The sequence below is a fragment of the Podarcis cretensis genome (genome assembly GCF_951804945.1).
Source record: "Podarcis cretensis genome assembly, chromosome: 2".
Taxonomy (NCBI): Eukaryota; Metazoa; Chordata; class Lepidosauria; order Squamata; family Lacertidae; genus Podarcis; species Podarcis cretensis.
In genome coordinates this window covers 70,791,429-70,805,689 of record NC_137171.1, presented here as the reverse complement: position 1 = coordinate 70,805,689, position 14,261 = coordinate 70,791,429, and the positions used below count along the sequence as shown (strand labels likewise).

Sequence of the window (14,261 nt, the reverse complement as noted above, 5' to 3'; positions counted from 1 at the left end):
GGCCAGAGCCAGAGCCGCACACGGAAACGCCGTTTACCTTCCCGCCGGTAAGCGGTCCCTATTTATCTACTTGCACCCGGAGGTGCTTTCGAACTGCTAGGTTGGCAGGCGCTGGGACCGAGCAGCGGGAGCGCACCCCGCCGCAGGGATTCGAACCGCCGACCTTTCGATCGGCAAGCCCTAGGCGCTGAGGCTTTAACCCACAGCGCCACCTGCGTCCCGTGGCAAATATTACCAGCTGCTTAATAGCAAACAGTCTTGATGTGTCATAGTGAGCTTCCTTAGCTTTGAACTGTGGTTAACATAGGCAACTCACCTGGTAGTGCTCACATGCTAGTAAATGGAATAGCGCTCCTTGGGGTGTAAGACTTACTCTGGGGTTATTAACCTATGATCCTTGAGGAACCAAGGTAATATTAGGATGCTAGGCTTGGACATAGGAAAATATCTCTCTCAGATACATATATATTTGAAACCCAGTAATGGGCAAGGCTGAACAGAAGTTTCAACAATCTTGAAACCATATGGGGCTCTCTTGTTCAAATGGGTGGTGACTCCTTGCACAAAAAAAGCACAGAACATCTGCATTGGTCAGGGTGTCAGATAGGTGTCCCTTGCTTTGAGTGTTGTAGATACTCTCCTGTTGGTTTAGCATGCCTTCATAGCATGGATGCTGGTGCCCCCTGCTGGATGGTGGTCATTTGAAATACGTACTTTGCTTTTATTAAAATATCCTACTAATTTTACTGACAGCCATGATTCTGCATCAAGCTGCATTTGGACTTATTTTGAAGGAAATGTTGATTTCTGTGACTTGAGCCACCTTGAGTCCCATCAGGAAAAAAGACGGGGTATAAATAAATGTAATATTAAATATAATTTTGCTCAGGGTGTTTTATTCAGCAACAAGGGTGCTTCCAAACAATTATTGTTAACACGAGGCATTTAGCCAGCCTGGAATTTTCTTTTGGGCTACTTTATCCAGCAGGGTGTTATGCAGTGTCCAGTTATACTGTATCATATTTAGGAAGGAAGTTGAAGAGACTTTTCTCTTATATGGGAGTACCCTAGCTTCCACCCATATCTAACACTTTGCCAGCATAATGTACAATCTTTCATAATTCTTTGAGGATACAACAAAGGCACACTGTTGAGGTTTGCCATTTTTAATTTGGCTGCTAGTCCACTTTTTCCTCTTTAAGTGTGCTTGAGTCCTGCTCCACTTTGGTTGTTCTGACTCTGGAATGTGTCCTAACCTATGGAGAACCGAGTCCTTGTAATGTTTTAATTTGGCACAGCAGGGACTAGAACTAGTTTGATGCTTCTTTTTTTAACAATTCTCATGACGATGCAAAGGCTTCCATGAGCTACTGCAGAAAAGCATAGCTGATCATTACTGCTTTGTAGCTTCATGCAGTACACGTTTGACTGTTCTTTGTAGACTAATGTCTGACTTTTTTCTATCATAGGTATATCAGCTGGATACAGGCCATTATTTGTGCAGGAATAAATACTACGGCAGAGGTCTTTCCATTGAGGGTTTTCGCAATGCCCTCTACCAGTATCTGCACAATGGAGTAGAGCTACGAAAGGACCTGTTTGAGCCCATCCTTAGCAAACTGCAAAGCCTGAAGTCTGTACTGGAGAGGCAGGCCTCCTATCGCTTCTACTCCAGCTCCTTGCTCATCATCTATGATGGGAAGGACAACCGGTCGGAGACATATATGGAGCGCAGGGCAGAGATGCGCCTGAAACAAGTGGACATCTCTCTCCCAGAGAGCCTACAAGATGCCAGCAGCACAGAGGCAGTCAGTTTCCAGCCCAAGGTAGATGTACGTATGATAGACTTTGCACACAGCACATTCAAAGGCTTTCGAGATGATCCCACTGTACATGATGGCCCTGACATGGGGTATGTGTTTGGACTAGAGAGCCTTATCAACATAATGGAACAGATGCGGGATGAGAACCAGTAGCCTTGGGCTGGGCTCCTCAAGTTTGTCCCTCATTGATAGAAACAGACAGGACCACCACCCCTACAGAAAAAGCAGACTGCTGCTTTGAAAATATTCTGTTGCTCCAGTGTGTTTAACATCAAAGGACACAATATCCTGGACGATCCTGGCAAAATGGCTTTGACTATCCTGGCCTGGACTTCTTGCAGGAGAAACAAACCCCATGGACCCCAGTATTGGGCATTTATATCTAGGGCGTTGCATTTCTTCAATACAGCCCTGTGATCATGTCTGTTAGGAATGTGGAGACTGACCCCATGGGAAAGAAGAGGGGTGATGGTCTAGTGGTGTAGATTTTGGGATTCCAGTGTCCCTCTTCCTTGTCAGCCTTCCATCGAGAACCAGTGGTTTGAACCTCTCTTCTTTTGTTTGGAAAGGGCATTCAGATACAAGCTAACATTACTTATGGGGCTGATCAAGGCACATGATTTGCACATACTCCTCTCTGCTGTTGCTGCCCCTGAGCAGTTGTGAGAGACTCTTCTAGAGGGTACAGATGATACTTCATTTATCTTCTCCAATCTGGGCATTATCAGATCATCCCAAATGGGGAAATAAATGACCAAAGGAAAACTAGTGCAGTGCTTTAATGGTTTTGCTTTGCACCCCATTGATGAAGCTGGCCTACCTCCCTTCACCATTTCCTGCACATTGATAGAAACTCTCCAAATTCCAGAAAGGCCCAGTCAGGTGTTCACAATGCTGCCTTGGTCAAGAACTTCATGGGAGAGTTCAGCTGGCTAAGGATAGTGTTAATAGCACATTCATGTTGATCCCTTGCTGCTTTTGTGAAACTAATGATGTTTAACAGGTGCCAACTCCCCCTCACCCCACCCATGAGTCTTTCCATTTTGTAGATAAAATAGTCTCTTTTCCGACCTCGTTCAGATACAAGCACCATATTTTGTTGCAGTTTTCCTTTCTTCTTCCTTCCAGGGAGGCTTCCTAGCAAGACAGCACACTTCCATACATGTTCCGCCCACAAAAATAAAATACTTGTGTGGGATAATTGATGAGAAAAGTAGGCGTCTTTATTTTCAGAAACTGTCCTGATTTGTGGAGGGAAGCGTCTGTCTGGCTTTTAATGTATTGCCACCTGTGCTTGTTTTCACCTCAGGGAGTTGGTGTTTCCAGCCTTGTTCCTCCACTTTGTGACGGGTTGAATGCTGCTGTGCCACGTTCTGGCCCCACATACGTATATGGGATTCTGTTGCGTGGGCTGAGGTGTTGGTGGCTTGTAGCATTAATCTTGACAGCATTAGTTCACTGCGTGATTAATCACAATTTGCAGCTCTTGGTGGCAGTGGTGGCCCTAAGTGCTGTTCTGTGGACCTTGGAGTCTAGTTGCTCTAATTAGGACCAGGCCTAGTATACACAAATGCACTAGACTTCTTGGGCATGCACTTTGTTGGGGAGGCGATTTACTACCATAGGGAACTAATGGCAAGGCATTAAAATTGAGCACAATTGTCGTAAACCTCTACTACTAGATGCTCTTGTAATGGGTTAGCATTTGCCCCAAAGCTCCTGTGCTGAATCTGTGCCTCCCTTTTGGGTGAGTATGAACTTCACAGGTTTATCTTGAAAAGTATTGGTTCTTTCATCAAGGAGCTGCTGATGGAACCGCCTCTCGTGCCAGCAGGTATTTGCAGTTGACCCAGTGCTGAATGTTCTGAAGGGCAACCGTTGTGCATTGACCAATTTAGAAATTAGTATTAGATATTGCCTCTGTAACGAGAGGCATTTTCACAGGGAAAAGAGCAATGCCATTTCCCCAACGTTATCTTTGATTCCCATAATTTAAGGGAATGGGTTTGCTTTCTGTTGAGCCTAGCTTTTGAAGTCTTCAGAATGGTTTTGAGGCATCACAATTTTGGTATTGTTTTGGTTAAACAGGATCTTTCAATATTGTTTTGAAGTTTTTAACTTTGTAATCTTAAGTAGCTGGTAGAGGGATAAAGTAACACTGAAAATACAGAAAATCACTCTAAAGAGTCTTCTTCTTCCTGTTCTAATGATTGCACCATTTTGATTTTTTTTTCATTAAAAAAAAATCTGGACCATTCTGAACGTCTCATCATAAGTTCCAGAGCTTGTAAATAGCATTTCTCCTTCCTTTTGCCAGGTTTTGTTTTCATGTTGCTAATAACTGTTTGCTCCGTAAGGAACCAAAAATATTAAAGGACTTGGTTTTGTTGGTATTTTAGCATTGTGGTTAGTTTTCAGACAGTGTAACTGCAAAGCACAGTCTTGTTCAATAGCAATAAGCTTTCCAAGTTCATTTCTTTAACTTCAAGTTAAGCAACGGGACGTGGATGTGACTGTTCTTCATACTTGAGCACCTTGCATGTCTGAAGGGATTTGCCTTTTCCTAGTAGAGGTCTGCTTGCCACCAGCTCGGAGTACAAATTGAACTAATTTGCCTAACATGCTCCTCTATTTGATGCAAGCCTGTATGTTGCCTCTTGCAGGGCTGTTTGTGCCTGCATGTGCACACACGTGCTTGTGTGTAGTCTGTTGGTGTTAGAGTAGCTGAAATTGAGATGTACTGGCAAAACTCTGTACGGAAGCATCTAGAGGGTTTGTTAGAGAAGTACCCATGCTGTCAGGGCAGATAAATTTAAATGGATTTTGTTGCAGAGCGTTATTTCTAAGCCATCCCTTTCTAAGCGTGCAGCAAAAATCAGTTTCTGCAGCTTGACATTTGCTTTCGATTGAAAGCAACTCTGCAGAGTAAAAGTGCCTTCTAAAAGGCACCAAGAAAAACATGACAGAGCAGAAGGTATGAACTAGAATTTGCCTTCAGCATCTCTCCTTCCAACTGTTTGGTTAACTGTTTGTTCAAGCTTGCATCTTGCCAGAGAAAAAGGTCTCGGGTCTCAGGCAAGCAGGTCACACATGTTTGAGTGCATCCCCTTTGCCCTCTTCTGCCCTGAAACAAAAGGAATTGAATCTACCCAAAACAAGCTAGTTTGTCTAATGGCTTTTGTACAGTACATTGTCCCACTCTGTTTTGATATATAAATGGGGCAATGTATTTACAAAGGTAGACCCAGCATTTGTTGTTACACTGCAGCCATTCACCTTGCCATAAAGGCACCTGTCATTGGACGCAATCATGCAAACATGCTACTTCCCTGTTCTACCTCATTATCTGTAAAATCCTTCAAGATAATTAGGCTTATTATTTCATTTTAGGGGTGTTGTTACAGAACTGGAAGCTGTATTGCAAGTGTCATGAAGTTCTCAAGAATAATTTTGCAAAATAAAATAGCTGAAGATGACATGGGGTTAGCTTTGAGGAACTAAACATAAAGCAACTTGACTATTTTCACCTGTAGTTTCAGACTGGGATGTCGCTTTTTAGTAGTTTTTAGCTCATTAAAATGCCTAAACAAGGGTGAGTGGTGAGACTGAGCATACGGCTTTTGTAAAGCAGGTGCTGCTCTGGACGCTGGGTCCAACAAAGCCATTTTGTATGCATTGTATACATTCAGGTCCTCTGCTGGACACTCATGTAAATAATCCTTCCAGTCTGTTCCTCCTGGAGCAGCACATCCTGTTTGTTGCCCTTACAGCTTGCTGACACTTTATGTCCAGTAGTGTTGATTCCTTTAGCAGGACTTTGCACGTACTGTGTAGTTGCCTTCATGTAGACGATGAATCAGCTTTTCAGCCTTCTGGAATACATAGCCAGCTATCTCTCTAGCAATACATAGGAACTGCTAGTGTTGGTGAATGCACACTGTAAGGGGTTCCTTTTCATTAAGGGCCAAATGAGAGTTCACCAGATAAGCACTTGGATTTATTTTGTATTGGTGGCAGCTGCTGCCTTGAAAGTGTCTCTTCCTCCTCACCTAGAGGTTATTACTGCACTGTGCTTTTTGTCAATAACTGATCTTGCCCTTTCAGTTGGAATAGGAGCCACCTTTTCTTTACTAGCACCTTTGTAGCCTGGACCTGCTGCATGACATTTCAGAAATATTGGCTCAAATATTTCCCTACGAATGATGGAGAGTTGCACTTTGGATAATATTCAGTCTAGATGACCCCAAAGAAGGCCCACTGTGTGTCACGCGGGGAAGGTATTCAACTCTTAACCATATCTGTTCCTGCACCTGAAGGAAGTCTGTGGAAGAAATGTAGCCGGGCTTCTGTTGAAAGAGGCTGAATGTCAGTTTCAATTTCCCTAGCCTAACACACATGCAGCTATGTTTCCATATCAATCCTGCCCCTCTTCAGAGGACCAAACCACAAATCAGACCAGATCACATTTGCCTGCCTGCCTGCCTGCTGCTTACAGGTTGGGTTTGATGTGTAGTTTTAGGTCAGAAGTCCTAGTTTCTGCTTGGGGGGAAGATGCTTTAGCTAGCCAGTTATCTCACTGAGAGTTACACCAGCAACTTGCCATGAACCCTTGGAGTGCACCTGAATACACATCTTGCTGCTATTGGTATAAAAATGTGGAGGTGCAATCTGGGGGCATATGCTGCTCTGCACAAGTGCAAGGGAACCTGCTTTTATTGCTTGCTGTGAAAGGGTCACCACAGAATATTATGACCATTTGGGTTTAAAAGAAGAGACAAGCTTTGGTGGTTTCATGGACTGTTTTTGACTGTGGGGAGAGAGACTATAGGCCTATGTATTTTGCTTGTTTTACAGCAAGTCTGGAAAGAGTCATCCAAGTCAGGTTCAGACTTTGGTTGGTTGTATTTGTACTTACTATTGCATGCTTATCTCAGGAGCAAAATGTTGTTTTTTATACTTTGAAAAGTCTAGGTGCAGAATGGTCTCTATGAGAACTGCCAGAAAGGGAAGAAATGTTACTATGAGAGCAGGGAGCAGTACTGCACCCTACAGGAATGGTTCCTATCTGTCCATTTTGACTTGTCTGGGAGGGACGCAGCATTGCATTACAAACTTCTTGTATATTTTTCATAGTCTATTCCAGTGCCATTTTGTTGGGCCAAGTCAAGCTTTTGGGCATGAGAAATAACAGTATCTGTACTCCATACACTGCATCCCTAGCTCTCCTGTTGTGTATAAAAAGTCCTATGTGTATATAAATAAACTGCTAGACATTTAGCTGAGGGACAAGTGTCTTTTATGGGTCTTTTTCACTCCACCGGGCTTAATAACCTAGTTCACATTATTAATTGAATTTATATACCACCCTATACCCGGAGGCCTCAGGGCGGTTCACAGAATAAAATCAAAATGTAAAACCACAAAATACATAATCAAGTGCATAGCCATCCCAGTATGGCTGGGTCCGGGGAGAACGGGTGCAAGATGGATGTGAATTTGACTGCCTAGGGAACTGCATGAGATTACACACAATCATGAAATCTCTGGCTGGCTTTCTTTCACTTTAACATATTTTCTGTTTCTTCCTCCAGTTTTGTAAGACTTTAGGAGATTACTTCTAGGCACTAGTACTTGTTATTTTGCCCTTGGGGGAAAATGTTATTTTAATGGGGCTCATCTCACACAAAGCTGAGTTAAAAATGGCTCACAAATGTCAGTTGCTTAATGTAAATATTTAGTCCATGTTCAACTGCAAATACAGCCTTACTAAACTGAAGTTATGTTCGAGCAGTTCCCATTATTATTTCAAAACTTTTTTAAAAAGTTAGTCTGGAAACAAGCTTAATAAATGCATTTATTTAGCAACTCACACCATTAACATTCCTTTCTACTTTTGTGGCTGCACCAAGAGAAAGTGCTTTCAAATTAGGAGGAGAAAAGAACAAAGGATGTGACTAAAGGATGGAAGACGTGGGATAAATCAGCTAATGTTGAGCTATTCTGTGAAGCTGGACGCATTTCTCTGCTGTAGTAAGGGACTTTATGGAACTGCAAAAGCATATCCAGAAGAGTAGTCAGAAAGAGTTCAGCTGATGAAACCCCAGAAAGGAACATAAGATACAACTCATTCTTTTCTTGCACTAAATTATACAACCTTTCAAATGGCAAGGTCCTCCAGATCCACTGGATGAGGCTACATCTAGCAGCTCTAAAAGGGGAAGGAAACCAACATGGATGGATTCCTCATCTTTTTCTAGTAGTATCTTTGCACCAATCTGCATACAACAGTGCTATTCCTAAGAAATGTGCCAGGTTCTAGTGCTTGGAAAACTTGTGTGTAGGAGAAGAGGCTACTATAATAACAGCCATCCACCTGAAACAAAAACACAAACAGTAGTCAGTTTCTGCAAAAACACTGCACTCGCTCAAGTTTAAAGAGTAGGAGCTGAGCATTCTCCCTTTCCCTTTGTGAATCTTTCCTTTTAGTGATTCCTAGGAAGCTCAGTGACGTTTTTCACAGCTATGCATGTTGCAACTTAAAGCCCAGCCAACATCAGAAATCCCTTCAATGAATACCTGCTGCACCTTACTTTTCTGGTAGAAAATAGAAACAGTTGTCAACTAACATTGAAATGCCTGATCTGCACTGCTGGCTGGTTTGAAGTATCTCCGCTAGCACCCACATTTACTGGACTTCTGAAAACTCTTGGCTAGCATTGGGGAACTCCTGAAAGGAAGAGACTGTTGTTGAGAAGGGCAGCAATTTATCTCCTACCTGGTTCAACTACCACCCCAACAGTTGATGCGTCTCACATTACTGCTATGATTCTGTGTGAATATAGCATGTCACATGGGATGCAGTGTTCAGCTTCCTGAGAATGTTTTTTTTTTCCTTATAAGAGCAAATTTCCAACCCTTATGACTGTGAAGATATACTCTGAAAGTGTGTGGGCAATGCTTGCAAAAATCTCAGAACTCGAGATTTCCAGTAGCTACAGGTTAAGGTTCCAGTAGATTGCATGGTTCCTTAGCCTACTTACAAAGTCAGGATACATTATGCAAAATAGAAAATATAAAGCAGCATTTGAAAAATAAAATTTCATGCAAATATACATATTTTATGTAGGTTAAAAGATTTACCTTCTTGGGATGCTGAACTTTTTTTAGTGCAGAGTACTCACAGGGCTGCACACCATGCAGCCCATCAGTAATGGTCAAATCCTGACTAACAACTGAGCTATATGGCACACAGATTTTTCTAGTCTTTCTACAGCTGGGGTCTCCAATTTGGTGCCCATGCCCCCCATATATTAAATGAGGGGGTTTTGCATTTTTGTTTTGAAGCCTGTTTTGTCTTATGTTCATCTGGGGACTGTGTAGGCTTTTTGCCTATTGCTGGGGGAGAAGTTTCCAAGCATTGCATGTTCTTCCATGCAATGGACATTTTGTGCCCACAAGTTTTTCAAGATTTCCAACTATGTCCCCGGGTCCAGACATTTTGGGACCTCTTTTCTAAACTAAGTGTCCTATTTTACTGACTCTACTTACCAAACAAAGGTTTCCTGGCCAGACTTTGGGTGATGGATGTGGGAATCAGACAGAGAAACCTTTCTGCAAGTTCTACAGTGGGTTAAAAGACAAAACAAAGTTGGGGGGGAACCCTCCTCTCCCCCTGCCCCTCGCCCTGGATAGGTCAACAAACTACTGCCAATCTTCATCTTGACTTGCAGACCAGCTTGCCTGCACGGGAAAGGGATTTCCAGGCATGTGTCAAACAAAACCTGAACCTAATTTATGTATGTGCCCCTAAGATCAATGAGGGCTGCTTTGGAAATGATTTCATAGAATCACAGAGTTGGAAGGGACCTCAGATGCCAACAAATCCAGTTTCCTTCTGATGCAGGAAATCTACAAGTTTCCACTCGCAGACAGGCAGACACATACCTCCAAACCGCTTTCTTGTCTTTCCTAGTATCACTAATACAGAGAAGTGGTATTGCTGGGTGCTCTGATGTAGCTGCTTGATGTTCCTGATGCCACTGCAAATCTTTGCTGATGCCATCCAGTGTGGGTAAGAGAGAGAGTTGGCCTGGCAACCATGGATCACAGCTAGGGATCTAGGTATTGCAGAGAGAGACTAACATCAGCTAACCATCTTGGCTCCCTCTGAAGAATGTTATATTTAGTCCCAGCCTCTGCTGTTAGTTCATTTGTCGTAATACACGGGGAACACTGGCCCTGCGGATCTGGGAAAGAGTGCCTGAAGGAGATGGCAACGTACACACCTCTTGGTCTCCAAGGCAGAGCTGTAGCTCTTCAATACTGAAACGCAGCCATGTTGGAGAAGGCTGGCGCAGAATCAGCCGCATGGCAATCGCCCGATCCACACTGCAAAGCATCTGAAAGAATTAATGTATGCTGTTAAAAAAATGAACACCTGCAACAACTGCTGACAAGACACTTGAAACAAGACTTAATGTATTGCGTCATTGCAGGTGCTGGAGTTCCTTTGGTCCATTTATGAAGTGGTAAGAGTGCTGGACTAGGACTGTTCAAATCTGTATTCAGCCATGAGACTCACTGGGTTACCTTGGGAGAATGATTATTTCTCAGCATCTTCTACATCACAGGGCTGTTGTGAGGATGGAGAGAATGTCTGGCTTCATTAGCTGCCCTAAGAGCACTTATGCTGGAGTGCAGTAAGAATCACTTCATAAATAAACAGATGCATGGATAAGCCATCAGTTGACCAGTGCATAGTCCTAAGAGCTGTATCAGAAACCACCTGGACTAATAAGTTACAAATGGTTGGCATTAATGGACAATATATTGTTCAAGAATAGAACTGGAAAACATTTTCAAGGGAGAAGCTCTTGCTGTAAGTTGTATCTTCACCATTCCCTCAGAAGTTTTTCTTAAAGCTAAAGGGGATGTAGGAGTAGCTACTAATGGCACTGGCAGTCCCCATCTACTAAGTAGTGTGGGGGAGGGGAGTGGGAAATCTGGACATAAACATTGCACTTATCCTATATCAATGATTAAACTGGTACTTTTTTGAGGATGTTTAATGTACAGTTCCTATAAGTGTGGGGAACAAGAGCCAGCTGTAGTGAAAGTACAAAGGAACACAGGTTCAGAATAAAAGCTGCTTGGTAAGTAGTGCTCAAGGGACTCAACTTTGCACTTTGCAATGAGCACGTGCTCCCAACTGCTCCACCTCTGTAACAGCCACAGCTGAGGCATCCTCCTGTAAAAGCACTGTCTTGAAAAGGGAGCTTCGTCAGATTTTAGATCTTGCATTTCAAGTGCAATATCAGTTACCACAGAGATTGCTCCCTAGAGAAAAAGAGACTGCAGTCTGCCAAGTGAGCTGTTTATAAATGAATAGAAAGGAAGCAAGACACTGGCCTTTCACCTCCAGCTCCCAGTGGAGCCCGGTTATCCTAACCTGATTCCTGGAGAAACAGAAGTAATCCTGGGAGCCTTCCTCTGTGTGTGGGTTGGGCATCAGGCAATAATTATGTAAGCAGGTGACCCAGCTGGAGCGGCTTTTGCTTCCCTTGTTTGTGAAGTTTTGTTGCTGCATCCGCACAGTCAAGAAAGCTGTGTAATAATTCCTGAACACAATTTCCTGTAACTGAAAACAAGGCAGTTAATTACGCAGCTCCCTCTGCATAAAATAATTATTAACAAGCAAGCAGCCTGTGCCTTACATTTAGAAAATCAAAATCAAAACAGCAACCAACTGTGCAAAGAGTAACAGCAGAACTTGATGGAAATGCTTTTCTGCTGTAACTTCCATTGTACTGGGCTTAAAATGGTGAAAACTGGGGAGTGGGTGCTAGAGCAGAAATATCCACCCTCCAGTCACCCCAAGCATTCTATCCAGGACTTGTACCTTCTCGAGAGAAAAGATGGAGGGTAAGCAGTAAGAGAACACAAGGTCAGCTACCTGAGGGCTTTTTGCTGCTGAAGCAATTTCAGAAAAATGTCGTTTGACAATTCTTAATGCTTATGTTGATGGTTGTTCAACTGAACCAGACAACTCTATGAAAGAGGACATTCCTGGATCTACTGTTTCAGGTAGGTTGGGTAATATTTGCTGCATTCACAAGCCAGTAGCTGTAGTGGGTAAACTGTTTTTCTTAGGACAGGAGTGGCTAATCTTTATTTTCCCATAGGAGCTGAATTTACCCTTGGCTAACCCTCTGACTGTTGGCCAGTGGTGGGTGTCATGAAAAGTAGATGTAGCCACCCCATAGTCTTGTACACATACTCTAGCATGCACACACACATTATGCTAACAGACAGCCGCAACCAATCCATGCAGCTCAACTGAGAAAGGACATTATTGAAACCTCTCTGCATATTAAATAATAGATCTGATGACCAGGAAGATAGTAAAAAGTTCTGCAGGTCAGGGCGGTGGGTTAATTGTGGAGCTTGGTCATCCAGTTCTGCTTTGGAAAATAACCTGAAATATGTTGTCATTTGATTTTGAAGTTCAATATCCTGCTACTATCCTTTATCTTCTCATAGTCAGGTAAGTTTATCCACAACTGAATGATGGGTTGGAGATGGTTCTGAGAGATCAGCCTCTTGCATGAGATGTGTTATAAGGGGGGGGGGAATGTAGTAGTAGTTGTAATAATAGTAATAATAATTATTAATAATAATAATTGTCACAAGTGTGACTTGACTTGTCATTATACCAGCACTACTCTGCCAACAGACTAGGTGGCAGTGGGGAGACATGTTCTCAGTAATACTTCCTGTGCTTTGCTGATCTAATGTACACCCAACTGCTGTTTTCCCCCTGAACTTTAGCAGTGGAGTCACTGGGGGTGGGGGTCTTGTGCAAATCAGTGTCTCAACATCAATTCCACATCTACACTGCGAAAGGCAGGGACCAATTTCACAAGCTTATTAGGAAAATAAGGAGTGACAGGTATCACTCCTGAACATGAAGTCAGATTGAGTGCTATGAAGAAGGGAGGATGGAAGCATCTCTGTGTCCCTGAGGGCCTTCCTAAGTCATTTGCTCTACAATACATCTGTTATGACATTTGCTCCACTCGAACCCCCTGCCTGTATGGTTTTTTTAAAAAAATGACATTTCCCCCGTAATATTTTGTCACTGGGAAAATGAGGTTTCCTCTCCCTCTACTATCACCATTGAGTGCTGTGTAATATGCGGGGGGGGGGGGGCTGCTAAGATGAGCTTGATGGACGAAAGAGAGCGAGAGAGACCACGTTTTGGGCGCAGAAGATCCAGGAATCTCCAACGGAAAAAATCTTCAGCTTCTCGCTCCCTACTCAGGGACACGAAGGAAAAGTCGGACCAAGATGGGACTTCGGGAGGCTGAAGGCGCCCCTCGCACTTACGAAGAAGGGGCGGCGGCGAGGCAGCAGCACGTCGATCACTGACGCACCGGATTGCCAGGACCACATTTGCCCGTCCACCTGCGCGGCGACCGCGTTTCTGACCGTGCACTGAGCAGCCTCGCGCGCCATGGCCCCTGCGAAAGCCGCCGCGGCCCCGCTTGCTTCCTTCCCTCCCGCCTCGCCGCCTCCACGGTCAAAATGGCGGCAGCGGGTGCGCCTGCCCACCCAGTGGCCTCTTTGGGGGGGGGCTGCGCCCTTAAAACCCCTACACTTAGGGGGTTGGGGGGGAGCGTTCTAGGAGCGCGCGAAACTCTCGTCCACAAACGAGCCCTGATCTGTGAAAGGAGGACGTGACGCGAAGGCGTTCGAGATCTCCATGGAAACGACCGCGGTTCGGTCCTTTGTCCGGGAGGGGACAGTAGGCCGGAAAGGCTATTGGAGGTTGCGGGGAATTTCCGCCCGCCTATCAGGTTGCGGTGTTCGAAGTGCGGAAGCGCGAGCCGGCGCTCCTTTTACCTGGGGGGAGGGGGAATGGGCGGAAGGATACAGCGCTATTCGAATTCTCAGTACAGTAAATACGGCTTGAATTGCGCTCTTTGAAGCGGCATTTTATGAGGAGAGTTTATTCGTTTACTCAGGAGAATGTATAAACCGCTTAATAATAATATAAATCCTCTAAGCGGTGGACATAAAAACAAAAAGACTTATCAATAAAAAACAGATAAAATAATCAAATATATGTGCTTAGATAGGCTTTCACATACTAGCGTATGCTACACAATTACTGAGTTCAGTGTTGGGGTAATTTATTTTGGAAGGTGGCTTTTTGGGGAATTTTTTAGTCACACAAAACAACCCTCACTCGCAAATCTTGCCCCACCCCATTCTAACTGGGCAATGGCAGGCTCTGCTCCTCACAGGTTTTTTGTGTTCTTTTCTGGCTGCTAAAGGATCCTTGGGAATCCTCTGCTTGAGACTGTGGAAAGCTATGCAGAACGAACAGTTCTGGACAGCAGACCAATCGCCTGAATGAACATAAAGACAGTTTTATAG

General features: G+C 43.9%; 2 protein-coding genes across 8 annotated transcripts in view; one reads left to right on the top strand and one right to left on the bottom strand.

Moving 5' to 3' along the window:
- IP6K1 (inositol hexakisphosphate kinase 1) overlaps positions 1-7,100 on the top strand; it is a 34,394-nt gene extending 27,294 nt beyond the window's left edge. For all 3 annotated transcript variants that reach the window (XM_079964348.1, XM_079964347.1, XM_079964349.1), the window contains exon 6: positions 1,470-7,100. In XM_079964348.1, the coding sequence (XP_079820474.1) occupies positions 1,470-1,976 (507 nt within the window). In that variant the 3' untranslated portion in view covers positions 1,977-7,100. The remainder of the gene's footprint in view (positions 1-1,469) is intronic.
- Positions 7,101-7,659: 559 nt separating this feature from the next.
- Positions 7,660-13,692, bottom strand: LOC307209364 (nicolin-1-like). 5 transcript variants are annotated; one of them, XM_079964365.1, is made up of 7 exons: positions 13,209-13,692; positions 11,272-11,460; positions 10,109-10,222; positions 9,768-9,940; positions 9,372-9,443; positions 8,450-8,550; positions 7,660-8,196 (listed from the first exon to the last, which is right to left on the bottom strand). In XM_079964365.1, the coding sequence occupies exons 1-6, from the start codon at positions 13,335-13,337 to the stop codon at positions 8,496-8,498; spliced, it is 732 nt and encodes a 243-aa protein (XP_079820491.1). In that variant the 5' UTR covers positions 13,338-13,692; the 3' UTR covers positions 7,660-8,196; positions 8,450-8,495. The 5 variants fall into 5 exon arrangements, with proteins under 5 accessions (XP_079820491.1, XP_079820492.1, XP_079820490.1 ...); XM_079964366.1 differs by having other exon boundaries at positions 7,660-7,871; XM_079964364.1 differs by lacking the exon at positions 8,450-8,550.
- Between the last annotated feature and the right edge of the window lie 569 nt (positions 13,693-14,261).

Coding starts and splice junctions, on each gene's coding strand:
- LOC307209364 (XM_079964364.1), bottom strand. CDS start 13,337: ATGGCGCGCGAGGCTGCTCAGTGCACGGTCAGAAACGCGGTCGCCGCG. Junction 9,941..10,108: donor TCTGCCTTGGAGACCAAGAG/GTGTGTACGTTG, acceptor TGCAATACCTAG/ATCCCTAGCTGTGATCCATG. Junction 9,444..9,767: donor GACAAGAAAGCGGTTTGGAG/GTATGTGTCTGC, acceptor AACCCACTGTAG/AACTTGCAGAAAGGTTTCTC.